Source organism: Marmota flaviventris, chromosome 18 (genome assembly GCF_047511675.1).
Source record: "Marmota flaviventris isolate mMarFla1 chromosome 18, mMarFla1.hap1, whole genome shotgun sequence".
In the NCBI taxonomy this organism is placed as follows: domain Eukaryota; kingdom Metazoa; phylum Chordata; class Mammalia; order Rodentia; family Sciuridae; genus Marmota; species Marmota flaviventris.
Window position 1 is genome coordinate 16,534,460 of NC_092515.1, and position 17,070 is coordinate 16,551,529.

A 17,070-nucleotide genomic window follows, 5' to 3' on the forward strand; every position below is an offset into this window, starting at 1 on the left:
AGTTATTTTCCCAAACCTAAAAATCTCATAAACCAGGGGATCTTGCCATGTACTAAGACTGAAGTTGAACAAAACCATTACAAAAATTCTTACTGGAAAACCAAGGTTTGTGGAGATAATTAGTGCTTCTCTCTATGTGCCCTAGTTACTCACTTCTTTCCCATTCAAGTGTCCAGGCAAATTAGATTAATTCAATATGAGGAACATATTTCTGTACTATCAGGATTTGTGGAAGAAGTTGGAGATAGGAAATGCTGGAGCACTTAGTAAGGGAGCATGTAAACATTGTTTTAAAAAGGGGGAAACTGTACCCGGGCACAGTAGTGCACACCTGTAATCCCAGCAGATTGGGAGGCTGAGGCAGGAGGATCATGAGTTCAAAGCTAGCCTCAGCAAAAGCGAGGCACTAAGCAACTCAGTGAGACCCTGTCTCTAAATTTAAAAATATAAAACTGGGCTGGGGATGTGGCTCAGTGATCGAGTGCCCCTGAGTTTAATCCTATTACCCGCCCCCCCCCACTCCCACCCCAGCAAAAGGAGGCAACTATAAAGGGTACTGGATTGTTTAGGAGGAAATGGAGCTCAGCTCCTGAAAGGGGAAACTGATAACCAATGTAAAAAACATTAAACCTGATCTAGGTCAGACTTTTGTTGTTGTTAAAGAGACAGGATTTCACTGTTTCCCAGACTAATCTTGAACTCCTATTCTAAAGTGATCTTCCTGCCTCAGCCTCCCAAGTAGCTGGAACTACAAGCACTTACTACTGCGCCTGGCTTTGGGTCAGACTCTTTTTTTATTTTTTAATATTTATTTTTTAGTTGTAGATGGACACAATATCTTTATTTTATTTTTTGTGGTGCTGAGGATTGAACCCAGAGCCTCGCGTGTGCTAGGCGAGCGCTCTACAGATGAGCCACAACCCCAACCCAGTCAGACTGTTTTTACATTAAATAATTTTTCAACTAAAAGAATGATGAGGAGTTGGGGTTTTGCACTTCCCACACAGTGTGAGGCCCTGGGTTCGATCTTTGGCACCACATAAAAATAAATAAATAAAAAATAAAAAATACTGTGTCTATCTATAGCTCAAACTATAAAAAGAATGATTGATAAACCATTTTCTGATGAAAATTCCATTTTAAAATTCTGTTTAAGGGGCTGGGATTGTGGCTCAGAGGGAGAGCGCTCGCCTGGCATGCATGAGGCACTGGGTTCAATCCTTAGCATCATATAAAGTAAAATAAAGACATTGTGTTCACTTATAACTAAAAAATAAATATTAAATTTTTTAAAAAAATTCTGATTAAAAGTTCTTTAGAGAAACATGGATGCCTAACAGTTACCTACAACTTAAGAGTATAAAAATTAAACAAGATTATGTAGCCATTTCTTTTTTCTATAACTATTACCAACAATGGAAAAAATTTTAAACTGGCCTACTAAAGACCCTTTCTTTTATAGAAGAGTAAGAACACTTTGGCACTACTTACAATGAGACTGTCTAAAAGGAGTTTTTAAAAAACAATAAAAAGCACCAAGATAAGAAAGCAAATGTTCCTATGTGCTAGAGGTAAAAACGTTTCTATCTGAGCAACAGGAAATAGCATCTCACCTGAGCCATGGCTTTGATATTTGTTGAAAGACCTCTGGGTTCCTCTTTTGGAAAGCGGTAGAGCTGGGAAAGGCAAAAGGAGAGACATGAGATCCCACTTGCCTCAAAGCTCCCAGAATGATAATCTCCCCTCTATTCACCCCACACAAACATTTGAGAGCTATCAATGAGAAGAATGGGCAAATCTCCTATCACCCCCAACTCCCAAGAGACAGTTATATTTGGACTCCAACAGGAGGATTTCAGCAAGATAAAGATGGCCTAAAGAATATATGTTTGTGTACATGCAAACATACACATATACAAGGATATAAAATTCTTTTTCTCTAATTGTAGTATATTATACATACTATTATAGACATTGCTATTTTTACTGGTTGGAATTCATATATCTTAAAATGAATCCCAACCAGTACATATTATGATATGTAATTGTCTTCATAATCACATTGCATTTCATTGAATAAACATATCTCAATTTTTCAACTCATCTGTAGTCAATGATCCTTTGGTTATTTCCAGTCTTTCACTATAATAAACAATGCTATAATATATATCCTGTGTGTGTATCATTTTACTTGTATCCTATGTAAATTCTGAATGGTTAATTACTTAAAGTAAGTCAACAGTTTTCAACTGTCATGTGTAACTAATTAAAACAAATTAAAAAAACTAATAAAAAATAAATACACATTAAAAAAAAAACAGTTTTCAGTAAGCTTGGTTAGTATGATTAGGTCCCAAGTCCTAACAAGAAAAAATAATCCTACATAGTTTAAGAGGATTTGCGGGATAACAGGTCTTGATTTAAGATAATTGAAACCCATAGGGCTGGGGATACAGCTCAGTTGGTAGAGTGCTTGCCTTGCATGCACAAAGCCCTGGGTTTAATCCCTAGCAACACACACACACACACACACACACACACACACACACTCACGATAATTGAAACCCAGAAAAGCAAACAAAATAATATTGCTGACCCAAAAGTCCCATATCTTCTGCCAACATCTGTGAAACTGTGTCATACTAACTTGTTACCTGACATGCAGGGTCAAATTTCAGATACTCTACTGTTCTTGACAGAAACTTGTGATTTTTAAATTGGAATTGAAGGTATGGGTTTGAATTTGTAGTTTTTTTTTTAAGTTTTTTTTTTTTTAAGAGAGAATTTTAAAAATATTTTTAGTTTTCGGTGGACACAACATCTTTGTTTGTATGTGGTGCTGAGGATCAAACCCAGGCCACACGCATGCCAGGCGAGCACGCTACCACTTGAGCCATATCCCCAGCCCGAATCTGTAGTTTTAAAATATATAAACAGCTGGGTGTGGTGGTACATGCCTATAATCCCAGAAGTTCAGGAGGCTGAGGTAGGAGAATCATGGCCAGCCCCAGTAACTTAACTAGGTCTTAAGCAATTTAGCAGAGACCTTGTATCAAAAAGAACAACAAAGCCAGGCATGGAAGCACATGCCTGTAATCCCAGAGGCTCAGGAGGCTGAGGCAGAAGGATTACAAGTTCAAAGCCAGCCTCAGCAAAAGCAAGGTGCTAAGCAATTCAGTGAGACCCTGTCTCTAAATAAAATACAAAACAAGGGCTGGGGATGTGGCTCAGGTGGTTGAGTGCCTCTGAATTCAATCCCTGGTACAACTTCCCTTCCACCCACCAAAAAAGAAGAATAAAAAGGGATCAGTGGTAAAGTGCTCTAGGTTTAAATCTCTAGAACAAGAACAACAAATACATATATAATGTGCAAACATATATATGTAAACACATATATATGTATACCAGATATAAATGCATGTAGCAAAATTTATATATATATATATATATCTTTCTGATGACTGAAATCCAGCAGTGGCACACCAAGTGCCCAGATCTTGGTTTATAAATTCATTCTCCGATAAAAGAAACTAGGGGTCCGTGAAGAAATTGCTGATTTCAGGGCTGGAAGAGGGAAAATACCAGATAAGTTCTGAATAGTGAATGGTGCTAGAAAGTAAGATGCTCATTTTTAAAAAATGCATTGAAAGGACACAGGATCAAACTTAAGTAACTCCTAATGGCCAAAATGGGCTAAACTCTGGGCAGCAAAATGAATAATGATAATAATGGAATAAAACTCATAGAATAAAATAAAATATATATCTAAGAGTCCATAAATAATTAAATATACATGAGGAAGAGACAGTCCTTCCTTATAGTAAAATTCAGATTAAATGTAGGACTGATAGAAATCACCATTAGTCAAATATCATGGTGTTCTTATAGATAAGATTCATAAATTGAGGATAAAATTAATAGGCAAAAACATGATGAGAAATAAGATTTTTGCACAGTCCTGAAGTGTCTGTCTCCCCACAAGATATTACTTAAGACAATGGTAATAGCAGTGATTTTATCAAGTGATCAAAGAAACACTTTTTAAAAAAATTTTTTAAAACACTAATTTTAAAAATTGTGTTGGGCCCAATACCTTTATTTTATTTGTTTATTTTTATGTGGTGCTTAAGATCGAACCCAGTGCTTTACATGTCCTAGGCAAGCGCTCTACCGCTGAGCCACAACCCCAGCCCCAAGAAACACTATTAATACCAAAATATAATATCACATAACTCTGATACAACACATTGAGAAGAACACCACCATTTCAGTGATCTTTTGCCAAAAATGCATAGTCTTAAGTTTAACCATGAGGAAATATGAAGGATGAGCCTAAATTGAAAAAAGCATCCCATTAGAAGGATGAAAACAATTCAATCTGCTGTTGTCTTGAAGATGAAGGGGACCATATCAAGGAAATGGGAACCTTGGTCCTAGAACCTCTAGGACCTAAATTCTTCTAACAACCTGGATGAACTTGAAAACAAACCTTCCCAAGAGCCTCCGAATGAGAGGACAGTCCAACTGATACCTTGATTTTAGTAGGGAGGCTCTGAGTAGAAGACTCAAGTGATGAATGCTGTGCCCACTGACTTTAGACCCATGGTAATTATTTGTAGTAGCAATAGAAAACAATTCCTGTATTATATTTAAAGTCTTTACTGTTTAGGGTGTTTTCATTTTGATTTTTCTGTTATTTATAACTGAAAGAGAAATTATGTATACTTATGTATAGCCTTCCCCTAAAAATTAGTTCTTTTTTTTTTTTTTTGGTACCAGGGATTGAACTCAGGGGCACTTAACCAGTGAGCCACTTCCCCTGCCCTTTTTATGTTTTATTTTGAGACAAGGCCTTGCTAAGTTGCTTAGGGCTTTGCTAAATTGCCAAAGCTGGTTTGAGCTTAAGATCCTCCTGCCACAGTCTCTTGTGCTGCTGGGATTACAGGCACAAGTCACCTCAACCAGGTAGAACTTTCTATTCTTACAATCTATTGAATGTTTTGCCTTTTGGATGGAAGACTGCAATTTTCCTTCTATTAACTGAATGGCTGTCAAGAGCTAGACTCTGGGCTAGTCAGTTTATAGATTTCACTCCAATCCTCAGATCATCTTTTATGTCACAGATAAAAAGCAAATGATCAAATATCGGTAGACAAGCCCAGCAAACATCGCCAGTGATAAGCAGAACAAGAAATATTACTTCAAAAAGGAAACAGGTTTATAAGAAAATAGTTTAGTTTTTAACCTGCCTCTAATATGAAAAATGTCCAGGATTTCAGGAGCCAGCTATTGAACAGAAATGTTTTTATCTCAAAGGGTTTTGACTTTCAGGCCACAAGCTGAAGTATGCAATAATTAAAAACAAAAGAAAGAAAGGAAAAAAGTCTATCAAATAACTGGCCAATATTGTTCAAAATCTTCTTCATAACAGATATAAAGGGCAGGCTGAAGCAGGAGGATTACAAGTTTGAGATCAGTATCTGCAACTTAGCAAGACCCTGTCTCAAGATTTAAAAAGGGCTGAGTATGGTCTGAGGTTGTGGCTCAGTGGTAGAGCACTTGCCTAGCATGTGTGAGGCACTGGGTTCGATTCTCAGCACCACATATAAAATAAAATAAAAGATTCATCAACAACTAAAAATATTATAAAAAATAAAAAGGGCTGAGTATGTAGGGTATGTAGCTCAGTGGTAAAGTGCTCCTGGGTTCATTCCTTAGTATCAAATAAAAAACAAAAACCTACTGGTGACAGAATTCTGAAGAGTGATTGTAAATGAGAAATGACAGAAGAGGCATCACAAGGGACCCATGTGGGATCTTGGCAAAGTTCTTAACATTGATCTAAGAGATTGTTAAGCACCAATGTAAAAAACATTTATGCGGAGGTGCAGAGGTCCAAGACCTGGAGCATTGGTGGTGAAAGATAGCTCTTTAAGTCTGCAATTTAAAAAATGTTCTCCAATAAAACTACATTGCAAAAATTGGGAAAGAAACAAAATGGAAAGAGTAAAACAAATTGACAGGAAGAGACTGAAGAATTTGTAATAGGAAAAGTACTAGATTGATGTATCATAAATGGAAAGAGGGAATTATTTTCTGAAGTGGAAGAGATTTAGAGATGCTGACAATACTTGGGAACCTGAAGAAAATTTAGATTGTCCAGAATTGATGCATTTCTTAATTCTCAAAAAGCTTGTAAAGAGGGGCTGGGGTTTTGGCTCAGTGGTGGAGTGCCTGCCCAGTGCATGCAAGGTCCTGGGTTCAATCTTCAACACCACATATAAATAAACAAAATAAAGGTATTGTATCAAATTACAACTAAAAAATAAATATAAAAAAAAGCTTGTAAAGAAAAAATGGTACCAAAAAAGATCTTTTTAAAAAATATTTATTTTTAAGATTTTTAGGTGGACACAATGTCTTTATTTTATTTTTATGTGGTGCTGAGAATCGAACCCAGTGACTCACGCATGCTAGACGAGCATGCTACCCCAGCACACCCCCCAAAAAATCTTTACCTGACAATGAATCTGATGATAGCAAGCCAAAAAGAAAAGAGAAACCACTGACAAACCAAGAGGCTTTGCCCGAGGTCTTGATCCTGAGCAAATAACTGGTCCCACAGACAGCAGTGGAGAACTGATGTTTCTCATGAAATGGAAAGATTCAGATGAGATAGCCCTGGTGCTGGCAAAAGAGGCAAATATGAAGTGTCCTCAAATTATAATTGCTTTTTTATTAAGAGAGACTAACTTGACATTCTTGTCCAGAAGATGAAGCTCAATAATTGTTTGTATTGTTTTTCATATGTGTAATACATAAAATATGGGTTTTGGTTTTTGCTTTACTAGTATGAAAAAATAACTACATTCTAATGAAAATCAAATTTGATATATTGGTTTTGAAAGTAGTATTGGGGTAGTTGTTGGGTTTTATTTTATTTTTTTTTGTTTTGCATCAATAGCACTAGTTACTTTGAACAAAAAACTTTCTTTAGTCGCATCCTTTATCAGGAAAGAACATTTGATATGATGGTATATTTCCTATGCTTTTCTAAAAGTTGGGGAAATTTTCCATAGTCATTACTCAGAACTTGTTTTTAACTCATATGCTTAAGGACCATTTTGGGGTTTTTGTTTTTGTGTGTGCGTGCGTATACACATGCACATGCATACATAAAATACTTACATAACGGATGGTTTTTATTTTTTAAAACATTCACCAAAACAAAAACCATGGGTGGTAAACCCATGTTCCTGAGATTCCATCATTCTGTGCAACCTAAGAAATAAGTCACTTCAAGTTAAATTGAAATTTTTCCTGAAACCATAACCCTTCAGGTTAAATAAATGATTCTATAGTTAACTGGATAGTTTAAATTGGATAATTAAAAGTAGCCACAAGGTGGGGCTGTGGGGATGGGAAGGATGGTAGAATGAGACAGACATTACTTTTACCCTAAATATGTATGATTACACTTACTGATGTGACTCTGCAACATGTACAGCCAGAGGATTGAGAAGTTGTGCTCCATTTCTGTACAATGTGTCAAAATGCATTCTACTGTCATCTGTAACTAATTAGAACAAATTTTAAAAATCCAACTGTTATGTATTATTATAATGTGCCAATAAAAAAAGGAAAATAAATAAGCCAGGTGTGATGGCACAAGCCAGGCATGGTGGCATAAGCCAGGCATGGTGGCACTCACCCGTAATCCTAGCAGCTCCAGAGGCTGAGTCAGGAGGATCTCAAGTTCAAAGCCAACCTTAACAAAGGTGAGGTGCTTAGTAACTCAGTGAGACCCTGTCTTTAAATAAATACAAAAAAATGGGCTGGGGATGTGGCTCAGTGGTTGAGTGCCCCCAAGTTCAATCCCTGGTACCAAAAAAAGAGGAAGAACTAAATTAAACATTAAAAAAAGAAAAGAAAAAGCCACATTAAATCTACATCTATAGTAACATAAATGCAACAGTTTTATTTGCAAAATTCTTGAAAGGAAAAAATACTATTACTCAACAACTTGGGCACCCAGACAAGTAAACTAGACAAATCCTAGTTTGTCTTAATTACCAAGACTTAAGCAGACATTTTAAGGGTTCTTTTAATTAGCCATTCCTTTTTTAAAGTTGAAATCTATGTAATAAAAGGTTATAATTCATGGAATGTCTTAGATTTGGCTCATGGAAACCTGATCAGATGACTAGAGATGCTGGCAATTTACAACCTGCTCACATAAATGAGTGACAAAATTTTTAATTTAAATTATTGACTTGCATATTTTTTCTCTATCCCAAATCATTCCTTACATGTAGGTAGGTTCAGTCTTTTCAGTATTTGGATTACTGGTTCAACACAAGCCAAGAAAATAACTTTGTAGTAATCAGAATGTTACCCAAATGTATATTATTTAGTTTATTGTAAGTACTACTGAACAATGGTCAATAAATATTCCTTTAAAAAATTTACGCAATTTACTATATATCTACTCATAAAAATTTTAAAAATTATTTTTTAAACATAGCTTTAACCGTGTTTTGATGGGAAAACAGAGCAATAAGATGTTTTAAACATTTCTGTGCAAGTGTAAATGTGTGCATTCACTTTGGTATATATTTTGCACCATTTGGTAAAGTGCAAAATATCGTTTGATGAAGCAATTCCTCTGGTGAACAAGCATGTGTGACCCTATGTAAAAGAATGTTAGTGGTAGTGTAACAAGGATTTAAACTCTTTACTTTTGCCTGCAAATATCCAATGGGTGGCTAAAAGTAGGATTAAAGACTTGGCATCTCTGTTTCGATTTCACATCCATCTCCTTTGCTTGTGGTAACCTTGGATCCAGGAACAGGGTCTGATCAATACATATATTGTGATGAATTGAAGTTAGCTCCCCTCCACGTGAAACAGTAACTCTCATATTTTAGATAAGGTTCTGCCTTGTCCTGGGATAATGATGGACCAGACCATGTCTGGTCAAGACCACATGCTCTGTCAACTGTTGAAAGCCTCCAGTTATCTAACTCTCAAACCTTGCCCTTATTTACCTTTTTATAAAACGTCAAAGTCACTGTCAGCCCCTTAAAGACAGGGCAAAGGACACCGGTCCCCTTGTCTTCTCAGTGTAGCTACACTGATTAAAGTTGCTTTCATGATTTTCTCCATTACCTTTTCCTTTTGTTTTTTGGGGTGTGTGGCTAGACCTGAGTTGTTGGATTCCCAAGAGTCAAGCTTCTGGCCTAGAGTATGAAAACAGCAGCATTATTTATAAAATAAAAAACTAGAAATAACTCAAATATCCTCCATTATTAGCAGGGATGAATAAGTGCAGTATATTTTAAAAAGAAAAAAGAAAAAAACTGAATGAACTATTGTATCTAATATGAAATATTCTTAAAAACATTTGAACAAATAAATAAATATAATAAAAGACAAAGGATTTCATGATTACATGCGTATTAAGTCCTAAAACTAGAGTATATTGCTTTAAGGTACCATTCAGTTCCAGGAAACCCACTCTCAAAACCACAGGCCACACACACCCAGAATCTCAAAAGGTCCTACAGGCACAACCGCACATTTACCAAGAAGAAGCTCAAAGTTACAACTGCGGTCACACACACGATTCACCTGTACCCTGGACACAGTCAAAATCCCACACTAACCACATGCACACACACAACTACAACCACACAGTCTGCATCTGTATTCCCACCTGTAACTTGCTGCACGTGCCCACAACGTCACACAATCATACACCACAGAGGAGACAACTCCGAAACGCCCAGCCAGTCACGAGCGCCCAGGATCCGCACACAATGCCGCGCGCGGTCCTAATGTCTCTCCCACACGCAGCAGGTTCTCCACTCCGTGTGACCATTAGACGGAAATACTCAACAGTCTGTTAAGACCACACGATCCTTCTTCAGAAACTACCACACACATTATAACAGCCACACAATTTCAACCTCAACTCCTCCGCGGCACAAAGACAAGCCTCGGCTCCAGCCCCGCCCTCCTCTGGAGATCTCACCTCAGGCCTCCCAAGCTTTCCAGGCAGTAAAACACTCCACAGCACTGGATTAACTGCTGGTGAAGCCCCCAGGATCCCGCCAGCGCGTGACTTTAAGGCTGAATTCCCGCGAGAAGGAGGTCATGCCGAGTAGTGCTCTGGGAAACGCAGTTAGAAAGGTAACCAGAGGTGGACAAGGTGGTTCCGTGTTTCAGGATTCCTGTCAGCGATTAGCTGCGGCCACCAGAAAGGATTGCACACTTTATTGAAACACACTGCGAAGGCCTGAGTCCTGGATCAGCCTCCAACCCCGGCTCCCAAAGAAGGCCGCTCCAGTGCGTTTGACATGGTTTTACTTTCCGCCCCTTCCTTACTATTGGTAGGAACCGGAGAGCCTCAGGAAGAGGAGGGCAAGTTTGCCTAGGAAGGTAATTCTCACCGCTGAGCCTTCTGGGAAATGTAGTTCGGAGCAGGGCAGAGGCTGTGGGCGCACCATTCAAAAGTTACCTCAGGCTGGGCGAGTTATCCCAGCGGCTTGGGAGGCGGAGGCAGGAGGATCAAAATTCAGACCTCGCACCAGCAATTCAGCGAGGCGCTAAGCAACTTTGTATTTTATTTAGAGACCCTGTCTCTAAATAAAATACAAAATAGGGCTGGGGATGTGGCTTACCAGTCGAGTGGTCCTGAGTTCAATCCCCGGTTTCCACCCCCCGCCCCCCCCCCCAAAAAAAAAATTCATCTCAAGAGATTAGCCTCTGCTTTGCCACTCCCTGGTGACTGATGCCTGGGAAGGCTAGTGGGCCTAGGAGGTACTCGGACACGGATTTCCTGGGGTGCAGTACTGTAATAGTGATCCCTTTTTTTAGGTGCAGGACAGGCTGAACTATGTTGTTTGCAAGGCAGGCTGAAGGAATGTTAGCTGCAGGATAACCCACGCACTAAAACCCCGCCCCGCTGTCTGGTCCTTTATCACCTGCTCAGGTCTGAACACCTAACCCCACTCAAGGCTGAACACTGGACCCTCACGCGTCTGGTGCAATGGAAACCCACATCTAGCCCCTGCCCCATCTGCCTAAACGCAGACATTACTGTATGATCCAATCACTGTTGCCAATAAGGCAGCTTGCAGACCAAAACCCCATTAGATTTGGGCTATAAAAAACTCCCTCCTGCCGGGCCCTTCTCTATTGCTCTTATCCCTTTGTCTCTCTCTCTTGCTCTCTCTTTCTTCTCTTGCTTTTGCTCTCCCTCTCACTCTCTCCTCTCCTCTCCTCCTCCTCCTCCTCCTCCTCCTCCTCCTCCTCCTCCTCCTTCTCTCTCTCTCTCTCTTCTACCCCCCTCTTTCTTCTTTCCCCGCTCTTTCTTTCTCTCTCTTTTGCACTGTTGCAATAAAGATCTCTTGGTCGCTCTGAGTGTTGTGGTCACTTTCCTTTCACCTTCACCTTCTGAATATAGTCCTTCTTGCTCGAAGGCTTATTTTTTAAAAGAACTTTTTTTCTCTTTGTCTCTTCTCCCCTCCCTCTCCCCGTTCCTAACAAGATTAGGGAGACTCTTTTTCTTCCCCTGGTTAAGTGCCCTTGAACACACCCACTACAGGAAGGAAATGTCTGCTGAGAATCTGGGAAGTGAATATCTCCCAAATGAACAAGTGAATCCTAACACCATCAGGACTCCCTGGGACCCCCCCTACCAGAGCACACCTGGAATGTAACCCTTAAAGACTTTCTTTAAACCCCTCCCTGTTCCTCCTGATGGAGCCAATCATAGCCTTGGGGACAGGAGTCCCCCGTGTTTTCTCCTTCTCCTCCAATAAACCTTCTTTTTCCTTTTTCTCAAAATTGTGTCCTCATTATTAAATTGGCATTAATTGGCATTGGGGACAAGGACTGAGCTTTCAGTTACAGTATCTGTTCAGGGATAAATTTGGGTGGGCATTCTTCTGTGCAGAGGGATCGGAGGGTCTGAGGCTGGGAGACCCAAAGCTGGTCTGGGAGGTTGAGGGGGTGGAGAGCAGGAGCACTCAGTGACTGGGAAGGCTGAAATCATGGATTTGCTTAAACATGCGACAGATTTGGGGACACTATTGCAAAGGGGTCTCTTGTTATTCTGAGCTACTAACCTCTGATGAGGAGGATGAGGGGTCGGTGAGGTGGAGTTTGCAGCAAGCAAGGAGAGTCCATGGGTGTATGACTTAGGTGTTGGGGGTTTGTAGAGAGAAACTGCATTTAGAAATTGTGTGTGTGTGTGTGTGTGTGTAATCAATACTTTATAATTGTACCTATGACTGGGATTGTATTTTGGGGGTCATCTTTGAGCCTCATCTGTAAAACAATAATAAAGATAGATCATTCTAGAGCATCAGTTTTTCTTGAAGATTTGAAGGGAGAAAGATTGTAACTGAACTTGTAATGACTTAACACTTATGTAAAATTAGAAACACCTATTATGGAATAGAAGATGAAATCGCTCTTGGTTTCTTAAAAAAAGAAATTGATTTCAAAGAATTTTGTGGGAGAGAGTGTGCACACGCGCCCTCTACAGGTGGGTTCTTGCTCTTTAGAGCACAGGCCCAGAGTTCAATCTGGGTTGTTTTAGAGTGCTGTAGGATGTTTGGGACCAGGTATAGGACTAAGGGATCTGATTTGGGAAGTCCTGGATTAAGAAACAACAACCTTCAAGATTGAAGAGTAGTGTTAACTGTTGCAATTAGCAGAGAGGTGAGTTAGGCCATGAAGAGACAACCATGAAAGAATTGCAAAGGGGTCCCTTGTTATTCTGAGCTACTAACCTCTTTTTGAAGGGTGGGAGACAAGAAGGATGAAGTTACTGTCAGGCCAGGTGTGTTTTGTTAGGTATGAAAATAAGTAGCTTCTAACTACAAAGATGTTCTCTTGAAATGTTCTGCTCTGGTTCTTTGACTATAATTTTAAATAGAAGGAGAAAATGAGGTAATTGATAGAAATTCATGTGATTATACGAACAAAACCATGGAGAAGTATAAAATGCTTAAGAATAACCTTATCAATATATAAAAAAATTAAATTAGAAAAAATTAAAACACTACTAAAGTACATGAAGACTTAAATGAAATCTATATCATATTTTTTTTAGTTATAAATGGGCACAATATCTTTATTTTGTTGATTTATTTTTATGTGGTGCTAAGGGTCAAATCCAGTGCCTCACATATGTGAAGCAAGTGCTCTGTCACTGGGCCACAACCCCAGCCCTCTATATCATATTCTTTTTAAAAAAATATTTATTCTTAAGTTTTAGGCGGACACATATCTTTATTTTACATTTATGTGGTGCTGAGGATCGAACCCAGTGCCTTGTGCATTCTAGGCGAGCGCTCTACCACTGAGCCACAACCCCAGTCCAATATATCATATTCTTGAGTGGAAAACTTACCATCTTAAACATGTCATTTTAAATTAACTTATGAGTTTAACACAACCCCATTGAAAATAATGTATTTTTTAAGCAAAATTCAGAAATTCAAGGATGATATGTTGTCTTTCATATGTGAAGCTAGAAAGGAAAAAGGGAAAGAAAGCTGGTGGAGGGGTCTCATGAAAATAGAAGGGAGATCAGAAGAGTGGAGGAAAGGGACAAGGCAAAGGGAAGAGGGGAGGTAAAGGGGAAATACTAGGAAATTATATTGGCCAAATTATATTGTTATATTGTGTGCACATATGAATATGTAACAACAAATCTCACCATTATGTATAACTATAATGCACTAATAAAAAAATTGAAAAAGGAAAATAGTGTATTTTTCTAAATAAGAGCTATTCTAAAATTCCAGTTTAAAAACAAAACCAAGAACAGAGTAAATCAAGGGGATAGAAAGTAATGTGAAACAGTTGGGGTTAGTCTCCCCAAGTAACAAAACATACTCTAACCTTTCAAAAGTTAAAATAATATAGGGGCCTGGGTTTATACTCAGTGGTAGAGCGCTTACCTAGCATGTGTGAGGCACTGGGTTCGATTCTTAGCACCACATATAATTAAAATAAAAGTCCATTGACAACTAAATATATATATATAATACATGTATAATATATATAATATGGCACTGTCAACTAACTGAACAGAATGGGTCATCTCAAATCAGTTGGGAAAAGATGACTTTTCAATGAAGGTTCTGAGGTCAATTTATTAATCTTTCTGGGGGAAAATAATGGGCTTTAAAGGTTCAACTCCAAATAGGTCAAAATTTATAACCAAAAGAAAAAAATTATAAGGGGTGAAAGATGGGAAACTGACTTTATGACCATGTAATGGAGAAAACCTAACTTCAAAATGTGAAACCTGGGCTGGGGCTGTAGCTCAGTGGCAGAGCACTTGCCTAGTATGTGTGAGGTATTGAGATTCTCAGCAACACATATAAATAAATTAATTAAATAAAGGTCCATCAACAACAACAAAAAATTTTAAAAAATATAATACCTGAACATAAGAGATTGATCATCCCTTTCATGTGAAATTTTTTAAAAAATTACAAACTGGCTGTAATCCCAGAGACTCAGGAGGCCACGGCAGGAGGATCTGAGTTCAAATTAGCCTTAGCAATGGCAAGGCCCTAAACAACTCCGTGAGACCCTGTCTCTAAATAAAATACAAAATAGGCTTGGGATGTGGCTCAGTGGTCAAATACCCCTGAGTTAATCCCCAGTACCCAAAAAAAGAAAACAAATTACAAGCTGGAAAAATAATTGTATTTTATATTATAAACACTCCCTAATATGTAAGAAGCACCAAAATACTGGATATTTTTAAAAGACTAATAATCCAATTAAAAAAGATAAGGAAAAAAAATAATTCACAAAACTGGGTCTCTGAGTTGATAACTATGAGAGATATTGGGACCATAACTCTACAGAGAGATAGTTTTTTAGCTACTTAGAATGGCAATAAATAAATACAATCCAAAAAAATTGAAAACTTGTAATGCTAGAGAGACTGCAGGCTGGTACAATCTCTTTGAAAGCCTTTTCTCTTTGTGTGTGTCCATTTTCCCTCTAATTTTTTGGGTGGCTTGCTGAGTCTTCTCTGCATTTAATTACTAATTTTTCCCCACTCTCTCATATTCCATTTTGGAGTCAGCATGGGAACCAGAAAGTGCTCAGGATACAACAGAAGCCTGAGTGAGTGAAAAGAGAGTTACGTTGGCATGGTGATACACATCTGTAATTCCATTACTTGGGAGGTTAAAGAAGGAGGATCCCAAGTTCAAGGCCAACCTGGAGAAATTAGTAAGACCCTATCTCAAAATCAAAAGTGCTCATTGGTGGAGTGCCCCCAGGGCTCCATTCCTAGTACCAAAAATAAATAAATAAATAAAATTGATGAAGGACTTGAGTAGACATTCCTCCAAAGATAAATAGATGTCCAATGAGCCAGTGAAAAGATATTCAACATCATGAATCATCAGGGAAGTGCAAATCAAAACCATAATGACATACCACTTCACTCCCAGTAGGTTGGCTATTGTTCAAACAATGAAATAACAAGTTTTGCTGAACATGTGGAGAAATTGGAAGCTTGTGCATTGTTGGTGTTAGTTTGGAGGTTTGTCAATATGTATGATTCAGTAATAATCCTTCTGGTTGTATACTCAAAAGAATTAAGAGAGAAAAAAAAGAATTAAGAGCAGGAACTCAAACAGATATCTGCAGTAGAGCATTATTCACAGTCATGCAATGATAAAAACAAACCAGATGATCATCAAGAGATGAATGGAAAAACAAAATGTGATATATTCATACAATGGAATTATTCAGTCTTTAAAGGTCTAAAATTAAAAACGGTTAAAATGCAAAATTTTATGTTAATATATATCTTTTTAAATATTTATTTTTTTAGTTATAGGTGCACACAATATCTTTATTTTATTTTTATGTGGTACTGAGGATCAAACCCGGTGTGTTGAGAGCCACAGCCGAAGGGGCCCCAGCAAACTTCCAGCTGCCAGCAATCCAGCTGCCGGCTGATGATTGGCTCACAGCGGCCCCAGCAACATCTAGCTGATTGGCTCCTCGGCCCCAGCAACATCTAGCTGATTGGCTCCTCTGCGGTGATGCTCATTGGACTGTTTCCCTGCCCTTTCAGACCACGGAGCTGCTCATTGGGGGACTTTTTTGGCTCCGCCCACGTGACCCAGCCAATCGGCCTCAAGAGCAGGAGGATTGGGGGAGGTGGAGAGAAGCTTGGGGGGGAGAGACAGGCTTGTGGAAAGCCGGTGGTGGCAGTTGAGGCTCTGAGGGTTTTTCCTGAGAGGCTGTTTTGTTTGGCGTGTTTGGTTCTAAAAATAAAGTTAGTTTCTTTTGACAAGTGGCTCCTGATTGTGCCCAGCCAGACTGCAGCATCTGGTGGCCCGTACGGGGAGCGACTGAGGGTAAGTGAAACTGCTCGCCCCTGAGGGCAGGGCGAGAGGATGGGTAGCCATTTTAAGATTCTTCTTTTGTTATTTTGTTTCACTTTTGTTTTAAGTTGCCTGTCCCTGGAGATGTGTAAGATGGAAGAAAAACAGCTCACATCTGAGGAACAGATAGGGAGAAAGGACGGATGGACATTTCAGGAGGCTATTATAATGATTTTGTGTTGTTTCAATTTTGTTTCACTCTGTTTCAGTTTTGTTAGGCGTCATCTTGTTGGGTTGTATTATAGTAGAAATACGGGATCAGAAATTAGTAAAAAACAAACTGAAAGAGTGTTAAGTAAATTGTTAGAGGAAGGAGGCATCCCAGTAAAATCAATAGCAGTCAGGGCATACGTTGATACAATACAAAAATGTAGCCCATGGCTTTTTAAGGAGGAGTTGTTAAATATATCACAATGGAACCATCATGGTGAAGATTTAAAAAGAATAGAAAATAAAAGCCCAGGGACTCTGCCAGTTGGCACATTGCCATTGTGGACGTTCATATCTTGTTTGCTTAGTCCAAAGCCTTCAGTTCAGACAATGGTAGAGGAAGGAGAAGACATATTGATTCAAGTAAAAGAGAAGGTCTCTCAAGTTAGTCAGACAGAGGAAAAGATTCAAGTAAAAGAGA

General features: G+C 38.7%; 1 protein-coding gene, 1 long non-coding RNA gene and 1 pseudogene across 2 annotated transcripts in view; 2 read left to right on the forward strand and 1 right to left on the reverse strand.

The window, feature by feature from the left end:
* LOC114097381 (zinc finger protein 14 homolog) overlaps positions 1–10,370 on the reverse strand; it is a 97,970-nt gene extending 87,600 nt beyond the window's left edge. The window contains exons 1-2 of the mRNA XM_027941307.3: positions 10,034–10,370; positions 1,614–1,676 (exon numbers count right to left, since the gene is read on the reverse strand). Of these exons, the coding sequence (XP_027797108.1) occupies positions 1,614–1,622 (9 nt within the window). The 5' untranslated portion in view covers positions 1,623–1,676; positions 10,034–10,370. The remainder of the gene's footprint in view (positions 1–1,613; positions 1,677–10,033) is intronic.
* Positions 5,952–6,787, forward strand: LOC114097419 (chromobox protein homolog 3-like; annotated as a pseudogene).
* LOC139702793 (uncharacterized) lies at positions 10,354–11,836 on the forward strand. The gene is made up of 3 exons (XR_011705372.1): positions 10,354–10,440; positions 10,879–10,993; positions 11,609–11,836. It is a non-coding gene; the product is annotated as an uncharacterized lncRNA (long non-coding RNA).
* Positions 11,837–17,070: the final 5,234 nt, after the last annotated feature.